The sequence below is a fragment of the Manacus candei genome, unplaced genomic scaffold (genome assembly GCF_025592945.1).
Source record: "Manacus candei isolate 608988 ecotype Guabito, Panama unplaced genomic scaffold, ASM2559294v1 h1tg000084l, whole genome shotgun sequence".
Lineage (NCBI taxonomy): Eukaryota > Metazoa > Chordata > Aves > Passeriformes > Pipridae > Manacus > Manacus candei.
Window position 1 is genome coordinate 777,392 of NW_026138132.1, and position 19,668 is coordinate 797,059.

Genomic DNA, 19,668 nt, shown 5'->3' on the forward strand with positions numbered 1-19,668 from the left:
AGCCACAGGCAGATAACAGGCTGCAAGCATGGAGTAGCTCAGCCTGGCTGCTCCCTCCTGACAGGACAAGATGAAACAGCAGCTGAGTCTTTCCCTGTCCCAGCTCCCTTCCAGCTCACCCCAGACACGGCTGGGTGTGCAGGCTGACCACGTGTGATCACAGACACATCCAACGAGCTCCAGAGGTCAGTCCCCTGCCTGCAGCTCCGTCTGGGAATGTGGGATCTGCTGGGTGCCTCCAGGACATCGGTTGGCTGTCAGCCCCTCAGAGTGCATGGTCAGGGCACTCCCGGCCTCAGGCCTGCCAAAACTCCTTCCAAAACTTGGCCACAGCTCCTGGAGCCACAGCTGGAGGCTCCTGGAGCATCTGCACTGCCTGGGAGGTGATGGGACACACTGACACCCCCAGCCCAGTGTTCTCAGATGTTCCACTCACCCCTGACCTGGGCACCCAGACAGCCCGGCTGGAGTTTTGGTCTGAGTTACACAACCTTCCCCACCACTTCTCTTTAAAGAAAAAGAGACTTTGAGACGTCTCAATTACAAAATAACATTTAAAACTTGTCAGGGTTTATTGAGTGTCACACACAGCAATGAGTCACTGAGCACGTTGTAACCAGGAGGCTGAAACAGGCTGAGCTGTTCCCTCCCCGCTGTGCAGTGGGACACAAAACTCACAGGATGAGAGGGACATTAAACGGGATTTTTACCCAAGTGACCTGGAAATCAATTCCAAACCCCCTGCATCTGTTCTGACATCATTCCTCCGCTTGCACCTCTCCTTTCCAGTGGCAGAACTGGGATTTCCAGTCTGTGTTCCTAAGTCCACAGGGACACCCCAGACTGGCTTCTCACCTCAGAGGAGGAACAGCCCGACGTGATGTGCCAGCACAGTGCCCCCCTCCAGCACTTTGGTGTCACTCCTTGAGTGCACTAAAGCCAAACAACCCCCACGAGGACACACGGGCTTTATGGTGAGGGAGCTGAAGCTGAAAACACAGGCAGTGAGGACAAGCCCTGAGTCTTGGTTGGTGGCTGCACGTTGCAGCACATCTGGCAAGTGTTTAAAGACCATCTGTGGCTGCAGGAGGCACCCAGAGATTGGGCCTGGTCTGGGGAATTCTGTACACAGCCCCACAGGGCTCCATCCTCAGCCCAGTCCTCTTCAACATCTTCATTAATGACATTTGCTTCTTCAAACCTCTCTCAATTTGTCCTTTGCCAAGTTGTCTGTCAGGGCTGGGCTTCTGGGGTGGCTTTTTTGTGGGTTTGTTTTGATTGTTAACTCAGGGCTTATTGCTATTTTCCATTGTCAGTAGTGCGTAGCAGAAAGAGCTGAGATTTGAGAGAACTGAAACTCTTTGGAACCTCAACAACAGGCTGTGTGTTGTGGCTGATGTGCTTTCACAATCCCTTTCTTTCCAGTTTTTCCAGTATGGCCTGAATTCTGTGGACGGACTCTTTCCTGGCCTGCCGGACACTGTCCTGGCCCCCAGTCTCGATGGAATCCAGCTCCAGCAGCAGCTTGGTCAACATCTCCTCCAGGAGCCGGTAAGATTTATCTGTCTTTTTCCCTACAAACTCATCCACCTCTTCCTCCAGCTGCTCAGCCTGCCCCATGACGTGGAGGATCCTCTGGATCTCGGGCTGGATGGCTGTGGGATTCGCAGGAGGCGGCTCGGCAGGTTTGGCTCCGGGCTCCCTGCTCGTGGGCCGGTACAGCTGGGGCTGGGCACTGTACTGCACCCGGGGCTGGGCCGGCCTGGGCTCCCCCGCTGGCCCCGAGGGCTGCTGGTTCACCTCGGAGTAGTAGCTGTGCTGGCTCGGGCTCTGCTCGGGTCTGTCGTAGGCAGAGTCCTGCGGTGGAGGGAGAAAACACCCGTAAGAGCATCTCCCTTAAACCCGGGGGGTCTCCACTCTCAGCCTGCACATGTGGGCAGGGCTGGGGAAACTGGGCACAGGGATCTGCACTGCTGGAGCAGAACCCCAGCAAGGGGCACGTGTCTGCAGGAGCAGAGTGAGCCCCTGAACCCTCGTTACCCAGGGACGGGGAGATGCTGAACAGATTTCAGCACGGTCCCATTTGGGCAGACCAGAAGATCCTTCTCCACAGACAACACGCTCTGGAGGTGTTCCCAAGGAACAGCAGCCCCTATCCCCAAATCCCCCTCTCAGGGCTGTTGCTCCCTGGGGATCAAACCTCTGGAGAGTCACTTGGCTCCTGATCGAACCCGGACCAAGCCGAATGAACAGACATTTTCCTTCTGATTTTTACTTAAACCCCTCCTCAGCAGGGGATGGCTGTGCCCAAAACAAGCACCTGTAGCTGAACACCTGTCCCACAGGTCAGTCCCATGCTCCCTGCTGGACAATTTCTGATTTTGCTGCTCTCGGACAAGCCAGGTGAGGTCTGACCCATTTCCAGACCCACCCCAGGATGTCTGGTACCTCCAGTAGTTTACGGAACCATAACTGTGGATTTTGGTCTCCTGTCTGCAAAGAGGTCCCTGTACCTGTGAGTCCCAGGCAGGAGGGTGGGAAGGAGCCCCACTGTTGGTCCAGGATGGGTGTGAGTCGGACACGTACAGGTTCCCGTGCCCTGGGGCCGTGGGCCAGGCGTAACGTGGCTGCACCCCATACACTGAGGGGGGGCCCCACGTGTCCTCTGGGGCTCTGGGCTGTGGCACAGGCCCCTGTGCCGTGACCCCTGCACTGCTGTCTCCGTACGGATACTGCGGGATCGGCATTCCCGGGGTCTGCAAGGAGAGGGGGAACAGGTGTTACCACCGGGGTCACTCCCAGCACTGCTCCCTCCACACAGCCCTGGGAGCTGAAGGGTGGAGCTGAGGGGGGGTCAGGCTCTGCTCCCAGGGAACAAGAGACAGGACAAGAGGAAACGGCCTCAAGCTGTTCCAGGGGAGGTTCAGGTTGGACATCCCCCACCACAGCCCCCAAAAAACATCCCACGAACTGCACACCCGACCCCGGGGCTGGAGACTGTCCCTTACCTGTGGTGGGGAGTAGCCAGGGACCTGCTGCCTCCGGAGCGCGGAGCCCTCGGCGGGACACTCCGGGGACACGTAGCTCCAGGCGGGAGCGGGCGATGGAGGCCGGTACAGGCCCGTGGGCTCCGGGGGGTAGGGGGCCCGGGGGGGCCCCGAGCAGTAGAACCCCCGTGCCTGGGGCAGGCTGGGGTAGTGCGGGTACGGGGGGCTGTAGGCTCCGTTGGCATAGGGAGAATCCATGGCCTGGAGAGCAGAGGAAAGGTGAGTGGGCATGGACATGGGCAGAGGGGCTCTGGGAACAGGGACTGGCCCTTCCTGCAGCGTTTAACCAGGGGGTTCCTTCAGCCCCGGGCTGATCTCACCCAGTTTTAGGTTCTCCTGGTCTAACCTGGCCGTGCCAGATCTAACACTGAGCTTAACCGTGTCAGCTCAGGGTGCAGCCCCTCACAGGGAGCAGCTCCTGGGAGCATCGACCCCGGCACTGCATCACTGACCAGAGGGTGGAAAACACTCCAGGAAAGTCCTTTTCCCTGCTCATTCTCGCACAGACAGGATGCAAACAGAGGAGCTGTAGCAGCCCCAGGCCTGAGGAGCAGGAGCGCAGCTCCCTGAGCCCACAGCTCGTGTGGGTCTGAGAACCTGTGTATGGAAGAAGGTCTGCACGCCCAGGATGTGTTGGGATTTACCTAGATCCATCCCAGTAATGTGTCTATGGAACGTGAGCTTCCACTCAACCACAGAGAGGACGACTAAGCACAGGATTTCAGGAGCTCAGGGATGACTCCCTGTAGCTTTGGGCAAAGCAGCGTTTTGCCCCCGAGCTGCTTCAGGCAGCAGAGACTGCACAACCTGTGTGCCGGGATTTATGGAAGAGCCGGACCAGACCTGCACGTCCCACAGGACAAACCAAACCACAGCCGTGTCTGGAGAGCTCACCCCGCTCTGCGAGGGCAAAGCCTTTCCCTTCGCACAGAATTTGCACAGCGGCCCCAAAAAAGCTCTCGCTGCGATAATCCCAGGAAGGGATCCGGGAATGCCCATCCAGGGGCTCGGCCCCGGGAATGCCCAGCCGTGGGATCAGGTCCGGGAATGCCCAGCCGTGGGATCGGGGGTCTCCCGCTCGCCGAACCGGCCCGGGATGGCTGCATCACCGGGACCGCTGCGCTAAAACACGTGCCCCAGAAACCTCCCCGTGAGTCGGGTCCGCCGGCAGCGCTTCCCCGCGCCCGGGATGGGGCATCTGCGCCCCGTTACGCGCCCGGGGGGCGGAGACCCGCGAACGGAGCCCCGGGAACCCCAAACCGGCGGGGCGCGGGGGCGCCGGGCAGGGGCCGGGGCTGGGGTCGGTGCCGCCCGTCCCGCGGGGCTGTGCCTCGCCCTGCCCGCCCCGTCCCCGTTACCTGCGCGGCCTCCGGCGGGCGGGGGGACCCGGGCGGGCCCGGCGCGGCCGCGCGCCCGCGGCGCTCCATGGCCGCCGCCAATGGCCGCGCCCCGCGCGCGCCCCGCGCCCAATCGGCGCCCGCGCCCCGCCGCCGCCGCCCAATCGGCGCCCGCCCCGCGCGCACGGCTTAAAAGGGGCCGCGCCCCGCGGGGCCCCGCCCGGTTCCGGGGCGGCGGCGGCGGCTCCGGCGCATGGCGGCGCTTCCGCTGCGGCGGCGGCACCACCATGAACTACATGCCCGGCACGGCCAGTCTGATCCAGGACATCGACAGTGAGTGCGCCCGCGGTCCTGCCCCCCGCGGGCTGCCCCGACCCCTCTCCCCGCGGGGAGACGCCCCCCGTGGGCTCCGGTCCCCCCGTGGGCTCCGGTCCCCCCGCGCTGTCTCGGGGCCGGGACCGACGCCCCGCTCTCGTTTCCCCCGCAGAGAAGCACCTGGTGCTGCTGCGGGACGGGCGGACGCTCATCGGGTACCTGCGCAGCATCGACCAGTTCGGTACGGCCGGGCCGGGGGCTGCGGGGGCTGCGGGCACCCCCTGGGGCCGGTCCCGGGCAGGGAGGAGGAGGAGGGAGAGGGGTCCGCGGTGCGTTTTTAGAGCGTGTTCGTGCTGCGGGTCAAACACCCGCCTGTGTGTCGCTTGGTGCTTCTCCCAGAACCGGGAGCTCCCCCCCGTGATTGCGTCCCGCGCTGATGCTCTGGCATCGCTGTTTGGGCAGAAATAGCCCGGGTGATGTTCGCGCTCCGGCCCATCGCTCGCTCCTTGCCAAGAACCTGCAGCACCAACAACGCCCGCCGTCTTCTCCGCTGCCGAAGGCACGAGGGTCTCAGGTGGGCTCAGCCCGGGGGTCTGAGCTCTCTCCCCGCCCTGCCCGCACGGCTGTGGGAGCTGAGGGGGGGAGCTGCCGAGGTGGAGAGAGCTGGGGAGACGGTCGGTGCCTTCGGGGGCGCGGCTCAGAGCACCCACCGAGAGATGGGAGAGCACCATCACCGCCCGGGGGGCTCTGCCTGGTGGGACGGGACACTCGGAGCAGCCAGAAATCACAGCGAAATGTGGATGGTTTTCTGTCTCTCTCGTCGCTGTAGCAAACTTGGTGTTGCACCAGACTGTGGAGCGCATCCACGTGGGCAAGAAGTATGGGGACATCCCTCGGGGCATCTTTGTCGTGAGGGGCGAGAACGTGGTTCTGCTGGGGGAAATTGTAAGTGAACAGCTCGTGCAGCAGCCTGGGACTGAGCTGGGGGCATTTGTGGTCTGTCTGTCTGCTGAGAAATACAGTCACTGTCCTACTGGGGGGCTGGAATTTAAGCCCCTTCCCAGGGCCAGTTCAGGCTGAACCACCACAGAAATGCTCCCAGGGTGCAGAGGTGTCTCCTGTAGCTGAGGCCCATCAGGGATGATGTGAAGGATGAAGAGCAATGTGGGGGAGCTGCAGGGAAGCTCCATCTTCTGTGTGGCATTGCTGGAGGGTGTCATTAGTGGCTGCCTGTCACCTCCCTGCTGGCCCGGGGGTCCCTGCCCATGTTCCCACTCCTTGGGATGCCTCCAGCACCTCTGTTTGCCGTCACCTCCACCCTTTGATGGCACCTGCAGAAGGGGTGTGGGCACAGGTGTCCTGCGGTCCGGGGTGCTGTGCGGAGCTCAACAGGTCGTTTCTCCCACAGGACCTGGAGAAGGAGAGCGACACACCTCTGCAGCAGGTGTCCATTGAAGAGATCCTGGAGGAGCAGCGGGTGGAGTTGCAGGCCAAGCAGGAGTCGGAGAAGCTGAAGGTGCAGGCGCTGAAGGAGCGGGGCCTGTCGGTGCCGCGGGCGGACACGCTGGACGAGTACTAGAGCTGCTGCCCCTCTGGGGCTCCTGATCCGCCTGTGCAGGGACAGAGCTCCTGGGAAAGGCGGCCTTTATTTTCAGATTGTATTTTCTGTACACAAATCATGCCTTTAGTCTCCTTGCAGAGAAGGAGATGAGGTCTGGCACAACGGCTGGGAGCGAGCGTTTGTGTTTGGGAGGCAAATCGCTGCTCTTTGGGTTTGTTTGCTTTTTCTTCCTCATGTGACTCTGGGCTAGAGTTTTCCTTGAAGTGTAAATAAATCCTTGATCCTGGCATCACTGGTTTTCCAGTGCTCTGGTCCTGGTGTTCTGGTCCCCCCTCTCTCAAGACGAGCACCCATTGTGCCAACTCGTGTCCCTGCCGGGTGCTGTGCAGGGGGAGCAGGCTTGCTCCAAGGAAAAGCAAGATCCTTCCCTCTGGGATGGGGAAAAGAACCTGGGCACCCCCTGTACCCCAACAAAGATTACCAGCACCCCCCAGCCAGGCTGTGCTGCTCCCCTGCAGCTGAGCCCGCTAATTACCTGCTGATGAAGAGCTGCCACACCAGGGGCAGCACAGCCCCTCTGCCTCCAGCCCCTCCTCACCTCAGTGCTCTGGTGGAGCCGACGCAGCTGCCTCAGGTTGGAACGTCCTTTGCCCCGAGCGTGTCCCGGTGCTGCCAGAGGTAGGAGAGTCCTTGGCTGTGACGTTGGATTGGGGTTGGCTTTGGGCAGCTGCCAGGCTCCGGGAGCCTCCCGTGTGTGGGCAGGGAAGGGCAAACCTCGGCAGGGACAATCCCTGTGGAAGCTCAGATCACTTTCCTGGGCAGTGGGGAAGTTCTCTGGGGGGAAGAGTCTGTGCTGGGGGGACAGCAGGGGTTTTGTCTTCCGAAGTGGCTGGTTTCTGTGCAGGACAAGCCCAGCTCCTCTTGCTGGGGCTGAGCAGAGCTGTCCTGGAGAGCCAACAGCCAACGTGGCCAGCACTGCTTCCCCCTCGCTGGCCCGGGGCCCACTTGCTTTGGGGGGAAACACATCCCCATCCGTTGGGTGGGCTTGAGTGGGTGTTGTGGGTTTGGGGGTGGCAAAGGTGTAAACAAGGAAATGCTGAAAAAAAAAAGCCTTTATTGAGCTGGAGGTGGCTCCTGCGGCTGGAAAATCCCCGGCGGGAGGGGATGGTTTTTTGGGACCTGGATAGGTCGGGACTCCCCTTCCCAGCGCCCTGGGGTCTCGTTGCTGGAGAGTGGGAAGAAGAGGAGGAGGAGGAGAAAGGCTGCGCTGGTGCCGGCAGTCTCGGGTTCGGTGCCCCTCGAGGTGGGTGGTGCGAGGAGCTGGTGCGGCCGGACCCCCGACTGGGGTGTCAGGGGGACCCCCGAGGCGCGGGGTCGCTCCCGCTGTCCCTTTACATAATCCCGTGACGCCGGGGGCGGCCCGTGACGTCACGGCGGTGACGCAGCCCCGGAGGCGGCCGGTGGCGGCGGGAGGCGCCCGGACCGCGCCGGGCATGGTGTGCGGGGACCCCCGCGCCATGGAGCTGGAGAACATCGTGGCCAACACCGTCCTGCTCAAGGCACGGGAAGGTACCGGCACCTGGTCCCTCTCCCCGTCCCGCTCCCCGTTCCCAGGCTGCACCCCGGTGTCCTCCCCGCGACCCCCTCCCAACAGGCACCCCCAGCCCGGGGCACCCCCCCGAACCCCTCCGCGGGCACCCCGGGACCCCTCGGTCGGGACGGCGGGTGCCGGGTGGGCTCGTCCCGGGTGGCATCGCCGAGCCCCCGGAGGGACCGGCTGCCCCGGAGCTGTGCCCGGTGCGCTGGGACGTGTCTGTCCGTCCGTCACACCCGCCCGCAGAGCCGGGGACGGGAGCAGGGAGCGTAAAAAGCGATTTAGTGCCGTTCCCCGAGGGGTGCGTGTGCAGGGGTGGCCGGGAGCCGCTCTGTCCGTGTGTCCGTGCCGGCGGGACGAGCCTGGCACGGACGGGGCTCGCTCCAGCCGAACTTTGCCGGTGCCGGGACGGTTCGGTGCAGGCCGGAGCCAAAGGGGCACTGCCAGGACGAACTCGGCCTCGCCGGGAGGTGCCGGCGGTGCCGTCCTGGTGCGAGCCCTGTGGCCGCCGGGGCGAGGAGCTGCGGGCGTCGCGCCCCTCCGGAGCGGGACTTGGCACGGGCTCCCCGGGAGCCTTTGTTTGCTTTTGGTTTCCTTTGGGAAGCCGGCGCCCTCGTCACTGAACCTTCCTGACCGAAAAGCGAACGGCCCTGGAGCCGCCGGCGCTGCCCTGCGGGAGAATTGGGGGCCAGGCGTGTCGGGGTTGGGTCCTGCACATCCCTGTATCCCAGAGGTCTCCTTCCCCCCATCCTGTGGCTCCCGGCAGTGCCGGGGGTGCCGCGGGGACAGCCCATGTGCCGGGGCCGGAGCGGTGCCGCTGTTCTCGCCAGGGAGGGAGAGGTTTGGTGTCGGCAGCTTGAAGCAGCCGTGGGCGATCCCAGCGATGCTCCTGCTCGGGGCTGCTCCTGTCCCATGGGATGCTTGATGGCTCCTGCATGAGCCAGAGCCTCAACGGAGCTGGTGCTGGAGAAGAAGAATTTGGAGCGAGGGTGGCTCTGCCGCCGTGGGCACCAAATGGGTTAATGTTGGCGTGTGACAGTGTGAGAGGTGATGGAAGAGGGGACACGGAGTGAGACCAGGGCTGGGACCAGGGCTGGGTCCCAGCTGGGCGGAGATTGGAGCAGTGGGGAGGATTGGAACCTCCTCAGTGAAAAGCTGAGACCCCACAGCCATGGCTGGGGATCCCCATGCTTGGAGTGACAGGCCGTCATGGAAGGTGCTGGAAGGCACAGGGGGCCCGGTGCGGTCCATCCCAGGAGCATCCTGCCGAGCATCCCTGCGAGGTCGGGTCGACCTGGCCCACCATGCCAGGATGGCTCCTGGGGCAGGTGGAAGGTCCTTGCCTGGGCATCATCCCTTTGCCAGGAGCCGGGGGAGCTCCAGCCTGGGCACCGCAGGCCGAGGGGAGCGGCTGCTCCTCTTCCTCAGGCCCCTGTGCCCCCGTGTCAGGGTGAGCAGGGGGCCCAGGGCCCTCTCGCTCCCGAGGCCGCTCCGCTGGCTGGCGCGGGGCGATTCCTGCTGGAGGAAGCCGGCGATGACGGCAGGAAGCTCTGCCCGGCCGGAGTGCCGGCCCCGCTGGAGCCCAGCACCGCGGGCTCGCCTCGGCGTCACCGGGGCTGGCGGTGGGTGGTGCTGGCCGGGCACCAGCTCGGCCGTGCTGATGTCAGGTCCCTGCAGGGATGACTTCACGCACCAAGTGTCCGCCCAGGAGGGAGTGGTGGCTGGTGGGGGGCCACCCCTCTGCCCCCCCCGTGTCCCTGCAGAGTTCCCATCGCCGAGGATGGGGGAATAAGGAAGCCAGATGTTTACAGGAGGGAGCGACACTGTGCAGGAGGAATCCTGCACATGCCAGGCTCGACCTCCCCTGGTGCCAGATGATGCTGAGGGGGATCCCCTCCCTGCCCTGGGAGTCAGGATTGGGTGGGGATCCCCTTGGCTGTTCAGAATCAGGGCCCCTGAAGGGTCAGAGCCCACTCTGGGGCTGGGGGTCTGTTTTCCCACGTGGCTTTAGCAGTGCCCAAAGCCCAGAGCAGTGCTGGCAGCGTGTGGTGTGTGAGTGATGGGTTTTGGGGACCAGGAGCGGTGGGATCAGGGAACCCCCAAACCAGGTGACTCTGCAGGACTGGGCAGGGGCTCTGCCACCCCATTTCCCTTATCACTGGTGGCCCAGAGCAGTGATGCCCATCGTGCCAGCATGACCTTGGCCCTTCGTTCCCGGCTGCAGGAGGCGGGAGCAAGAGGAAAGGCCGGAGCAAGAAGTGGAGGGAGATCCTGCGGTTCCCGCACATCAGCCAGTGCGACGAGCTGCGGAAGGGCCTGGGTGAGCCGGGAGGGCACCGGGAGCCGGCAGAACCAGCTCGCAGGTCCTGGCACAGCCGGGGCTGTGGCGTGTGCTGGGCAGCTCCCGTGGCAGCTCCTGCCTTCCCCTGCAGAGCAGGACTACGGCAGCCTGTGCCAGCGGCAGCCCATCGGCCGCCTGCTCTTCCGGCAGTTCTGTGAGACGCGGCCCGAGCTCCTGCGCTGCATCCGCTTCCTGGACGCCGTGGTGAGGGACCCTCGGGATGCACTGAGGGGTTTTCCCGGGACGGGGCTGTTGGGGTTGGGCTGAGCCCTGTGGCGGGTCCAGTGTGACCCCAGGGCTGTGGCTGAGGAACTGTCCCAGGTGTGCCTGCTGTGGGTGGTGCCCATAGGGCAGGAGCAGGGGGGAATCCCTCGCCCCATGGCCGGGGCAGACCTGCCTCATTCTGGGAGGTGGGGAGGCTCGGTGGGGGTCACAGGGCAGAGCTGTGCCTGGTGCCCCGTCTGCAGCACCCTCTTCTCCTCGGGCATCCCAGGAGGAGTACGAACTCTCCCCAGATGAGAAGCGGAAGGAGATGGGTGAAGAGATCATCCAGCGGTTCCTCAGGCAGGAGGTGAGTCCTGGGGGGGCTTTTCCCCCTCCAGGAAGTGACCAGGATGAGGTGGGATCACGGGTGGGGTGCAGGAGTGATATACCCAGGACGTGGGTGTGATCCCTCTGCTCCCCTTGGCAGTCCCCGGACTCCCTGCCCGAGGTGGGCCACCCCCACGCCAGTGAGTACCTGCAGGACCTGCAGAAGAGCCCCTGCAAGGACCTGTTCAGCAGCTGCCTGCGGTGAGCACCCTGCCCAGGGCTGGGGGACGGGGGGGCTGCGGTGGCACCAACAACCCCCTCTCCCCACAGCCCCCTGCACCAGTTCCTGAGCGGGGACCCCTTCACCGACTACCGGGCCAGCATGTACTTCGACCGGTTCCTGCAGTGGAAGTACCTGGAGAGGTGAGGGCTCTGAGGGGTGTTGGGGGCCCTGGAGGGCACGGGGCTGACGTGTCCGGCCGGGGCTGTGCGTTCCAGGCAGGCTGTCACCAAGGACACCTTCCGGCAGTACCGGATCCTGGGCAAGGGCGGGTTTGGAGAGGTACGGCCACGGAGGAGGGAGGGCTGGGGGGTGGACGGGCCGGGGGCTCACCCCACCGCTGGCCCCGGCCCCCCAGGTGTGCGCCTGCCAGGTGCGGGCCACGGGCAAGATGTACGCCTGCAAGAAACTGGAGAAGAAGCGGATCAAGAAGCGGAAAGGGGAGGCGATGGCCCTGAACGAGAAGCAGATCCTGGAGAAGGTCAACAGCCGGTTCGTGGTGCGTGTGGGACCTTCCCGGGGGGCTGGGGGGACCGGGGCTGGTGCTGAGGGCCAAGGTGGGCACACAGGTGAGCCTGGCCTACGCCTACGAGACGAAGGACGCTCTGTGCCTGGTGCTGACCATCATGAACGGGGGAGACCTCAAGTTCCACATCTACAACATGGGGAACCCCGGCTTTGAGGACAAGCGCGTGGCCTTCTACGCAGCAGAGATCTGCTGTGGGCTCCAGCACCTGCACCAGGAGGGCATCGTCTACAGGTGAGCTGGGCACGGGGCAGCGGGTGCTGAGCCACCCCTCTGCACGGGGCTGAGCCACCCCTCTGTCCCCACAGGGACCTGAAGCCGGAGAATATCCTGCTGGATGACGATGGTGAGGAGGGAGCTGATGGGTGTGGCCCTGCCCGTGCTCGTGGCACGGGGATGGGTCTCTGTGTGATCCAGGGGGTGCCTGGCTGTGCCCTGGGGGGATGTGCTGGGATGTGAGGTGACCCTTCCCTGGGATAATGCCCTCAGCCCCCTCCCTGCCCCAGGCCACATCAGGATCTCTGACCTGGGGCTGGCTGTCAAGATCCCCGAGGGTGAGACCATCCGCGGCCGCGTGGGCACCGTCGGCTACATGGGTGAGCGTGAGGGCTGCACTGGTGGGCTGGACCAGGGTCCTTGTGTGGCACCGTGCCCGGGTGCTGACAGCTGGGGGCTGTGCCCCACAGCCCCGGAGGTGATCAGCAACGAGCGCTACACCTTCAGCCCCGACTGGTGGGGCCTGGGCTGCCTGGTGTACGAGATGATCGAGGGGCAGTCGCCCTTCCGCGCCCGCAAGGAGCAGGTGAAGCGGGAGGAGGTGGAGAAGCGGGTGCAGGAGGAGCAGGAGCTCTACTCGGACAAGTTCAGCGAGGACGCTCAGGCCATCTGCAAGTTGGTGAGCTGGGGACCCAGGAGTCCCCGCGGGGGCCAGACCAGGTCCATCCCTGCTGTGACACCCCCATTCCCCCCCCCCAGCTCTTGGCCAAGGACCCCGGGGTGCGGCTGGGCTGCGGGGCCGGCGGGGCGGCCGAGGTGAAGCGACATCCCTTCTTCAGGACCATCAACTTCAAGCGGCTGGAGGCCGGAATCATGACCCCCCCCTTCGTGCCGGACGTAAGGGCCGGGCAGGGGTGGGCACCCATGGTGTGGGGGGACAGCCTCACTCCCCCCACTGCCCCCCTGACAGCCCCCCGGGCCCTGCAGCCGCGGGCGGTTTATTGCAAGGATGTGCTGGACATCGAGCAGTTCTCCACGGTGAAGGGCGTCAACTTGGACCAAACCGACAGTGATTTCTACGCCAAATTCGCCACGGGCAGCGTCTCCATCCCCTGGCAGAACGAGGTACAGGGGGCGTGGTGCACCAGAGGGGTCCCACCCAGCTGTGGTGCTGCCGGTGCCCAACCCTGCGGTGACCTGACCCCCCCAGATGATCGAGACCGAGTGTTTCAAGGACCTCAACGTGTTTGGGCCCAGCGGGACCCGCTCCCCCGACCTGGACTGGCAGCGGCTGCCCGAGCCCCCCAAGCGCAGCCTCTTGCAGCGGCTCTTCCGGCGACACGTAAGGGACAGGGGCGTGTTTTGGGGGGCTGGGGTGCCCTGGGGTCTCCCCGAGACCACCCTGGCTCACTGCCATCCGTCTGACTGTTCCTTGCAGCCAGCTGACTACACCATTGGCACCTCTGTCCACCCCCCCAGCCCAGCTGCTGTGAACTCGCACCCTCCTGCGGCCAAATCCTCCTGCCAGGCACCAGCACCAGCACTGTCTTGACCCCTCAGGGGGCCCCCAGCCCCCGTGTGCCCTCTCAGGGTTATCCTGGAGCAGCTCTGGGGCCGGGGGCTCCGGGGATGCTCACGGAGGGGAGGGGGATGCTGGCACGGGCTGATGTGGTGTGCAGGGGGCGATTGGGGCAGAGGGGTGGAAGCTTGACCCCAACCCTGCCAGCTCCCTATCCCTCCAGCCTGTTCCTGGGGGCTTCCACTGCAGGACCACCTCCCACCAGCTCCCCTCCCCACTGCCAGGGGAGGGGGCCAGGGCACAGACCTGTTTCTGCTGCTTTTGAGCCCATTATCTTATCACCGGGTCAGAGCGTGACCTCTGCGGGCATCGAGGGGGGGCCTGTGGTTTATCTGCACTCTCCAAATAGGAACACGGGCAGCCTTGGAGTGGGGGGACACCCCGGCCCCCCCGACCGTGCTGCAGCAGGAGGGACGGGGTCACCCCGACAGAGCCTCCCCCCAGAGAAGCACGGCCTCCCCTGCTCCGGCCACTGCGGTGGGAAGCGGACTGGGAGAGGGGAATTTTCTCGAAGGTGGCTGGGCAAGGGAGGGGTGAGGGGCTCCCCCCATCCTCACGAGGCAGCTCCAGGCAGCCTCGGGGTTCCTGGGCCCCCATCCCTTTGGGCCCTGGTGAATCTCCAGCACCTTTGGTCGGCGTTGATCCAGTTTTGTATATTTTGTACATTTGTGAATATTTGTACCTCGAGCCCTGTTGTACATTTTTTAAGCAAAAAGCTGCAAACAGAGCTGCGTGGTGACTTTGAGGGGCGTTTTGGGGGGGCTGTGGGGGCTTTCTCGGGTGTTTTACCTCCCCCAGCATGTTCTCCCCCCACCTTGTCCTGCAGGATGTGGGTGGGGGTGCTGGGTGCCCATCCCGGGGCGGGGCTGTGCTGGTTTCCCAGGCATCCCCTTGCTGGCACGCGGGACATGGCCACGTGCTGCCCATGCCCCCAGCTCTGTCCCCAGAAGAGCAGGGCTCAGCCGAGGGGCCAGCTGGGTCCAGGCAGGTCTGAGCTGTGGCCAGAGCCTTGTCCTGCCCTGCTGCTGGAGCTCAGTGGGCTCAGCCGGCCAGGCCAGCTGTGTTCTGATGGAGAGGCGCCTTCCCGGTGCCCAAGGTAGGTGCTGGGACCCCAATCCCATCCCTGGTGCCTGTGGCATAGCTGCTGCTCCTCCTGGCTACCCTTGGTACCCCCCTGCTGCTGTTCCTTTCCCTCCCAGGCTCGGTGCATTCATCAGCGGGGGGACCTCAAGGGACATCCAAGATGCTGAGGCCACTTCAGAAGCTGGTGAGGGTCCTGGGTGTGTCCCAGATCACCAGAGCCCCCTAAGGGTTCTGGAATCCTTTTTGGAGTCCCCTTGTGGCGCCCAAGGGGATGGGTCACCTGGAGCATTTCCCTCGTGTGCTGTGGCACAGTGTGACTTGTCCTCATGTCCCCTCCCCAGGGGCACAGAGGAGCTCGTACCCCTCCAGCCCCCCCAGCCCAGAGCCAGAGGGGTGGCTCTACCCGGGCTGTTTTGGTTCTTCTCACAAACAACTGCATGTCCTTGTGCCAAGGCCTCGTGCCGGGAGCCGCTGCTCCGTCTGGGATAACAACAGTCCTGGGTGGTTCACAGCTGGGGGGTCTCTGGTCCCCCTCACTGTCAGGGCAGGGGGGCTGTGGGTAATACACAGTATGGGGGGGTCTCTGGTCTCCCTTAGCACCCAGACCCGTGGGTGCTCCGTGTGCGTTTGGCCAGAGCTCTGGGCAAGGAGCTCCCGGGAGCAGCTCAGGGATTTCAAACCCTCTGGAATTTCCCTCACTCCATGTGCAGGCAGGTGGGAGCAGGTGGGTGAAGCCCGGAGCGGGGAGAGCTGTGGCACAACCCGGGAGTCACACCTGTGGGACCGTGGCTGCAGCGAGGATTTCCCAGCAAACATTTGGGAAGGGGATGGTGCAGCCTCCGGCTTCCTCCTGGTCCCTCCAGCACCTTTGTCCAGTTGTGCATCGCTGACGTGAACGTGGGGTGCTTTCTGCACATGACAGAGGATGGCAGCCCTGGCGATGGAGAGGAGCATCCTGAGGAGCAGCAGGAACATTCTGGATGGCAGGTGGGACCTGAATCATCTCGGGGGGCTGGGGACAAGCAGGAGGAGGCGAGGGGCTCCCCGGGGCTGGTGCAGCAATGGGGTGACCTCCCCCTGGGCCAGGTTGTTGCAACAGCGGGGAGGAAGGTCAGGCTCCCCGCAGGAGGGTGCAGGGGTTGACGTCAAAGGAAGCAGCTGTGATTCACGGGTTCCTGGGAGCGCTGGTCTCCGGGCCATAACTCATCCCAGAAATGTCATTTCAGCCTTGAGCGTTATCGCTGCTCTGCCGTTGCCCACCACTCCCAGCCCTGGGACAGATAACCAGGCTCAGGGGTAGGGGGGCTGCACGAGGCTGCCCGTTTCTCCCAGCCCAGGCTCAACAGCTCAACGTGTCTAATATTCAGCTCTATATGGGCTGTCCTGGTTCTTGTGTGCAGCGTTTGCTGAGGTTGGGCTGAGCCTGGCTGGGTTGTTCCAGGATGGCTCTGTCCCGAGTCGGTGTTGTCCATTGCTGTTATTATCCATTGTTATCCATCCACGATAATCATCCTCGATGGCCTTGTAGGTCTTTTCCAACCTTACTGATTCTGTGGTTCTGTGTTTGCCCACCGACACCTGTCAGAACTGATTATCACCTGTCCTTACCCGCAGCTGATGGCCCGTGTGCCGCAGGGTCTGTCCCTGGCACGGCAGGAGCTGGGCAGGGGGGCTCTGCCTCTCTGCTGTCCCTCAGGGGTGCTGTGCCCCCGTGGCTGTGCCGTGGACGGGGCTGGCCGTGCCCCCCTGTGCCGGCTCCGTGTCCCAGCACAGCACTGACCCCTCAGCTGCGTGAGGAGCCCGGCGTGGCCTTGGCCCACGGGGCCCTGCCGTGAGTGACGGCTCTTATCTGGCGGCTGACGGGGCAGAATCCTTCAGCCCACGTACTTAAGGCCACGGCGGCGGGGCCGGGGCAGAACCGCGCTTGCCACAGACACCGAGCACAGGCACTGACTGCAGACACCGAGCACAGCCACCACCACAGCCACCACCACAGCCACCGAGCACAGCCACCACCACAGCCACCAAGCACAGCCACCGAGCACAGCCACCGAGCACAGCCACCGAGCACAGCCACCGAGCACAGCCACCACCACAGCCCAGGAGATGCTCCCAGCCACGTCCAAGCTCTGCGCCGCCATCTCCTACCGGCACCTGCGCAACATGACCGGTGAGGGGCTGTCTGGGGCGGGAGGGGCAGTGGGGTCCTGTCCCCACTGTCAGACTGGAGCTCGTGGGAGAAGTTCCCGCTGAGTCGTGGGTGCAGAAAGGACACCCCCCCCTTTGCTTTCTAAACTCCTTCTCGGGCAGGAGGACGAGCTCAGGGGTGCTCTCCTTACCCCACCCTATGCCGTGTTGCTTTCTGGGTTTTGTGATTTACTGTCCCTGCCGCCCTTTTTGCCATCTCTGGTGCCCGTGCCCCTGTGGCCCACTCTGGGTCACACTCCCACTGGCAGTGAGGATTTTCTATCCTTGTGCTCCATTTCTATGCTCTTTCCTGGGCCACCCTCAGTATTTTTACTGCTGCGTGGCTTGGACCTGGAGCCAAGCCTGGGATTGCTTAGGACAGGCTGTCCCAGGGCAGCGTGACGGCTGCTCCCTGTGCCTGTAGGGACTCAGTAAAGGTGACAAGCAGAGGCTTTTCCATGTTGTATGATCAGACTGGGGGAAAAAGCCCCTGGAAAGGCCGCTGGTGCACTCTCCCCCTCAGGTCTGAGGAGACAAGCTGCCGTGGCCATCAGCCAGGAGCTGAGCAGGCTCGCCTGCCGCAGCCCAGGACCCAGCTCCTGGATCCACCAGGTGCGCAGGAGGAGCTCCTTGCTCAGTAAGTGACACCTCGGGGGGTCTGTCCCTTCCTGCCGGGGGGAGGCTGTCAGGGATTGGGGATCCAGGGAGTGGCTGGGGGAAAACCTGCTTGTGGGAGGGCTGTGCTTCTGCTGAACCAGCAGCAGAGTGGGAATTGGGTTTAATTCCCCGGTCCCTGGGCATGGAAAGGGTATTTGGTGTAGATAAAGCTTATCTGGCACGTTACACTGTTCTTGCACTCACTCCTGCCTTTGTCTGGTCCCGGCAGGCTCGAGGCTGGAGGAGAAGCCCTTCAGTGAGATGGAAATGTCTTACATCAAACAAGGAGAGGAAGCCCTGCAGAAATCCCTCAGAATCCTGGAGGACCAGGACGGCTGGAAGACGGAGACGGTGGCGGTGGGTGCTCTGCCGTGTGGCACTGACACTCCTCCTGCCAACAGCTGTGGTGTAAATCCTGCTGTCCCCCCTCCAGGGAAACGGAGACAAAGTGCTGAGCAAGGTGCTGCCGGACGTGGGGAAGGTGTTCCGGCTGGAGGTGGTGGTGGACCAGCCCCTGGACTCAGTGTACGGAGAGCTGGTGGACAACATGGAGCAGATGGGAGACTGGAACCCCAACGTCAAAGAAGTCAAGGTAGGAAACGTGTGTCACAGCCGGGGATCACACGGGTCCTGCTCCATGTGGCGTTGGAAGGGCCCATCACAGCAGGAGCACAGGGAATTCTCTGCCGTTCTTTGCGACTGTATCTTGTCCTTTGCCTGCTGCAGATGTGGAGGGTTTTTATGCAGTGACTGTATTGTTGCTGCAGCAAAGGTGAGTCTGGAGCAGCTTCTCTGTGACTAATTCTGCAGGAAATGCTCTTTCCTGCGAGGAGCAGCCAGTTCTGCTGTAACTCTGGGCTGATCCGGAGGAGAAGCAGCCCCAAGGCACAAGGAAGAGTTTGGCTATCCCACAGCTCCTCTGGAATCAGAGAAGCAGTAAGAGAAACACCTTTCCTTTCAGGAACTGAAAACTCACGTTCTGCACCTGGGGTGGAGCAGATGTTTGCAATTTTTCTCCCTGTAAACACCAAGTTTTTGTCAGACCCTGTGTTTGAGCACCCGGTAACCAAAGGCAGCTTTTTAGCTACACTGGCACTTAAACACTTCAAACTGAGGTTTCAGTTCCAAACTGCAGATCCTGGAGAAGATTGGGAAGGACACGGTGATCACCCACGAGAAGGCAGCCCCGACCCCCGGGAACATTGTTGGGCCCCGGGACTTCGTGAGCGTCCGGTGCTCCAAGAGACGCGGCTCCACCTGTGTCCTGGCCGGCATGTCCACGACGTACGGAGCGATGCCGGAGCAGGAGGGGTTCGTCAGGTAACCCCCTGTTCAGTCCCCTCATGGGGTGTGCAAGGAGGGAGATTCCCACGGGGCAGGAAGGGTTTAGCAGGGGCTCAGTCACTGGGTTTGTCTGGGCAGCAGGAGCTGCTGAGGAAACCCCCAGTCACTAAGTGTATTTTTGAGGCTCAAAGTCTGGGTTTTGGGTCTGACTCCGTCCCTCCCCCCTGCCAGGGCTGAGAACGGTCCCACCTGCATGGTCCTGCGCCCGCTGCCCGGCAGCCCCTCCCGCACCAGGCTGACCTGGCTGCTCAGCATCGACCTCAAGGTACTGGGAAGGGCACAGGGTGGAGAACAGGGGCTGTGGGGGAGGCAGGTCCCGCTCACAGGCTGTGTCTGCTCCTCTCCAGGGCTGGCTGCCCAAGACCATCATCAACCAGGTCCTGTCCCAGACACAGGTGGACTTCGCCAAACACCTCCGGCAGCGCCTGGCCCGGCCTGTGACCTGCTGACCACGACCTGCCCACCACCCGGGGCAGGGCTTTGTTCAGGGGCAAATGGGGAGTCACTTTGATCAGCCAAGGCCTTTAGCAGCAGACACCACTAATTAATATGTGGTTTCAATCAATAAATATAAAGATTTATTTATTGGAACTCATTGTGGAAGCGCAGGACCAAAAATTTTTAAGTCCTACGTTTGCTTCACTGAGCACGTGCTGGCCCAGCCAGGAACCTGTACCCTAATTACTGTCACTGAATAAATAAAGCTTTAATTAGTGGTGTCCCAGGCCTGGGCTCACTAGTCATTTGGGAGGCCCCAGACATCTGACTGGGAAGATACATCCTCAGTGAGGCAAACACGGGCCTGACTGAACCTCACCTTTTACTCCCCTAAAACTCAAACACAGCACTTAACTAACAATTTTATTCCCTCTCCCCCCCTAAAGCAGCTCTAATTTATTTTTCCTGTACAGACACAGACACAGTGTCAAATTATTTATTCATCCAAAAGCTCTGCAATGATGATCATTGGCAGCAGGCCCAGTGTAGCTCCTGTGAGCAGATCTTCAGCTTGAGAGATCTCCAAATGTACCTACTTTGAGTTTAAATCTCACTTGTAACAATTTACAAGA

General features: G+C 62.9%; 4 protein-coding genes across 11 annotated transcripts; 3 read left to right on the forward strand and 1 right to left on the reverse strand.

Annotated features, from left to right (window-relative positions):
* Positions 1 to 548: 548 nt before the first annotated feature.
* BAG4 (BAG cochaperone 4) lies at positions 549 to 6,942 on the reverse strand. Of its 3 annotated transcripts, none has more exons than XM_051812020.1 (4): positions 6,859 to 6,942; positions 3,009 to 3,248; positions 2,514 to 2,756; positions 549 to 1,857 (listed from the first exon to the last, which is right to left on the reverse strand). In XM_051812020.1, exons 2-4 carry the CDS (start codon positions 3,243 to 3,245, stop codon positions 1,405 to 1,407), a joined length of 933 nt encoding a protein of 310 aa, XP_051667980.1. In that variant the 5' UTR covers positions 3,246 to 3,248; positions 6,859 to 6,942; the 3' UTR covers positions 549 to 1,404. The 3 variants fall into 3 exon arrangements, with proteins under 3 accessions (XP_051667980.1, XP_051667979.1, XP_051667978.1); XM_051812019.1 differs by having other exon boundaries at positions 6,796 to 6,901; XM_051812018.1 differs by lacking the exon at positions 6,859 to 6,942 and adding an exon at positions 4,406 to 4,488.
* LSM1 (LSM1 homolog, mRNA degradation associated) lies at positions 4,584 to 6,549 on the forward strand. Of its 2 annotated transcripts, XM_051812037.1 has the most exons (5): positions 4,584 to 4,717; positions 4,872 to 4,940; positions 5,162 to 5,273; positions 5,529 to 5,644; positions 6,108 to 6,119. In XM_051812037.1, coding segments are annotated over exons 1-5 (345 nt in total). In that variant the 5' UTR covers positions 4,584 to 4,671; the 3' UTR covers positions 6,110 to 6,119. The 2 variants fall into 2 exon arrangements, with proteins under 2 accessions (XP_051667997.1, XP_051667996.1); XM_051812036.1 differs by lacking the exon at positions 5,162 to 5,273 and having other exon boundaries at positions 4,589 to 4,717; positions 6,108 to 6,549.
* A 615-nt stretch (positions 6,943 to 7,557) lies between the features above and the next one.
* LOC127482057 (G protein-coupled receptor kinase 5-like) lies at positions 7,558 to 14,173 on the forward strand. Of its 3 annotated transcripts, XM_051812006.1 has the most exons (16): positions 7,683 to 7,829; positions 10,079 to 10,174; positions 10,287 to 10,399; positions 10,689 to 10,766; positions 10,887 to 10,987; positions 11,057 to 11,149; positions 11,225 to 11,288; positions 11,365 to 11,505; positions 11,576 to 11,766; positions 11,841 to 11,878; positions 12,039 to 12,128; positions 12,219 to 12,427; positions 12,508 to 12,645; positions 12,736 to 12,873; positions 12,959 to 13,090; positions 13,187 to 13,326. In XM_051812006.1, exons 1-16 carry the CDS (start codon positions 7,754 to 7,756, stop codon positions 13,298 to 13,300), a joined length of 1,812 nt encoding a protein of 603 aa, XP_051667966.1. In that variant the 5' UTR covers positions 7,683 to 7,753; the 3' UTR covers positions 13,301 to 13,326. The 3 variants fall into 3 exon arrangements, with proteins under 3 accessions (XP_051667965.1, XP_051667966.1, XP_051667964.1); XM_051812005.1 differs by having other exon boundaries at positions 7,558 to 7,829; positions 11,365 to 11,487; positions 12,039 to 12,427; XM_051812004.1 differs by having other exon boundaries at positions 12,039 to 12,427; positions 13,187 to 14,173.
* Positions 14,174 to 16,369: 2,196 nt separating this feature from the next.
* Positions 16,370 to 19,661, forward strand: STAR (steroidogenic acute regulatory protein). 3 transcript variants are annotated; one of them, XM_051812021.1, is made up of 9 exons: positions 16,384 to 16,401; positions 16,479 to 16,580; positions 17,121 to 17,234; positions 17,484 to 17,611; positions 17,688 to 17,846; positions 18,065 to 18,190; positions 18,390 to 18,574; positions 18,770 to 18,863; positions 18,946 to 19,661. In XM_051812021.1, the coding sequence occupies exons 2-9, from the start codon at positions 16,517 to 16,519 to the stop codon at positions 19,045 to 19,047; spliced, it is 972 nt and encodes a 323-aa protein (XP_051667981.1). In that variant the 5' UTR covers positions 16,384 to 16,401; positions 16,479 to 16,516; the 3' UTR covers positions 19,048 to 19,661. The 3 variants fall into 3 exon arrangements, with proteins under 3 accessions (XP_051667982.1, XP_051667983.1, XP_051667981.1); XM_051812022.1 differs by having other exon boundaries at positions 16,370 to 16,580; XM_051812023.1 differs by lacking the exon at positions 18,065 to 18,190 and having other exon boundaries at positions 16,374 to 16,580.
* The last annotated feature ends 7 nt before the right edge of the window (positions 19,662 to 19,668 follow it).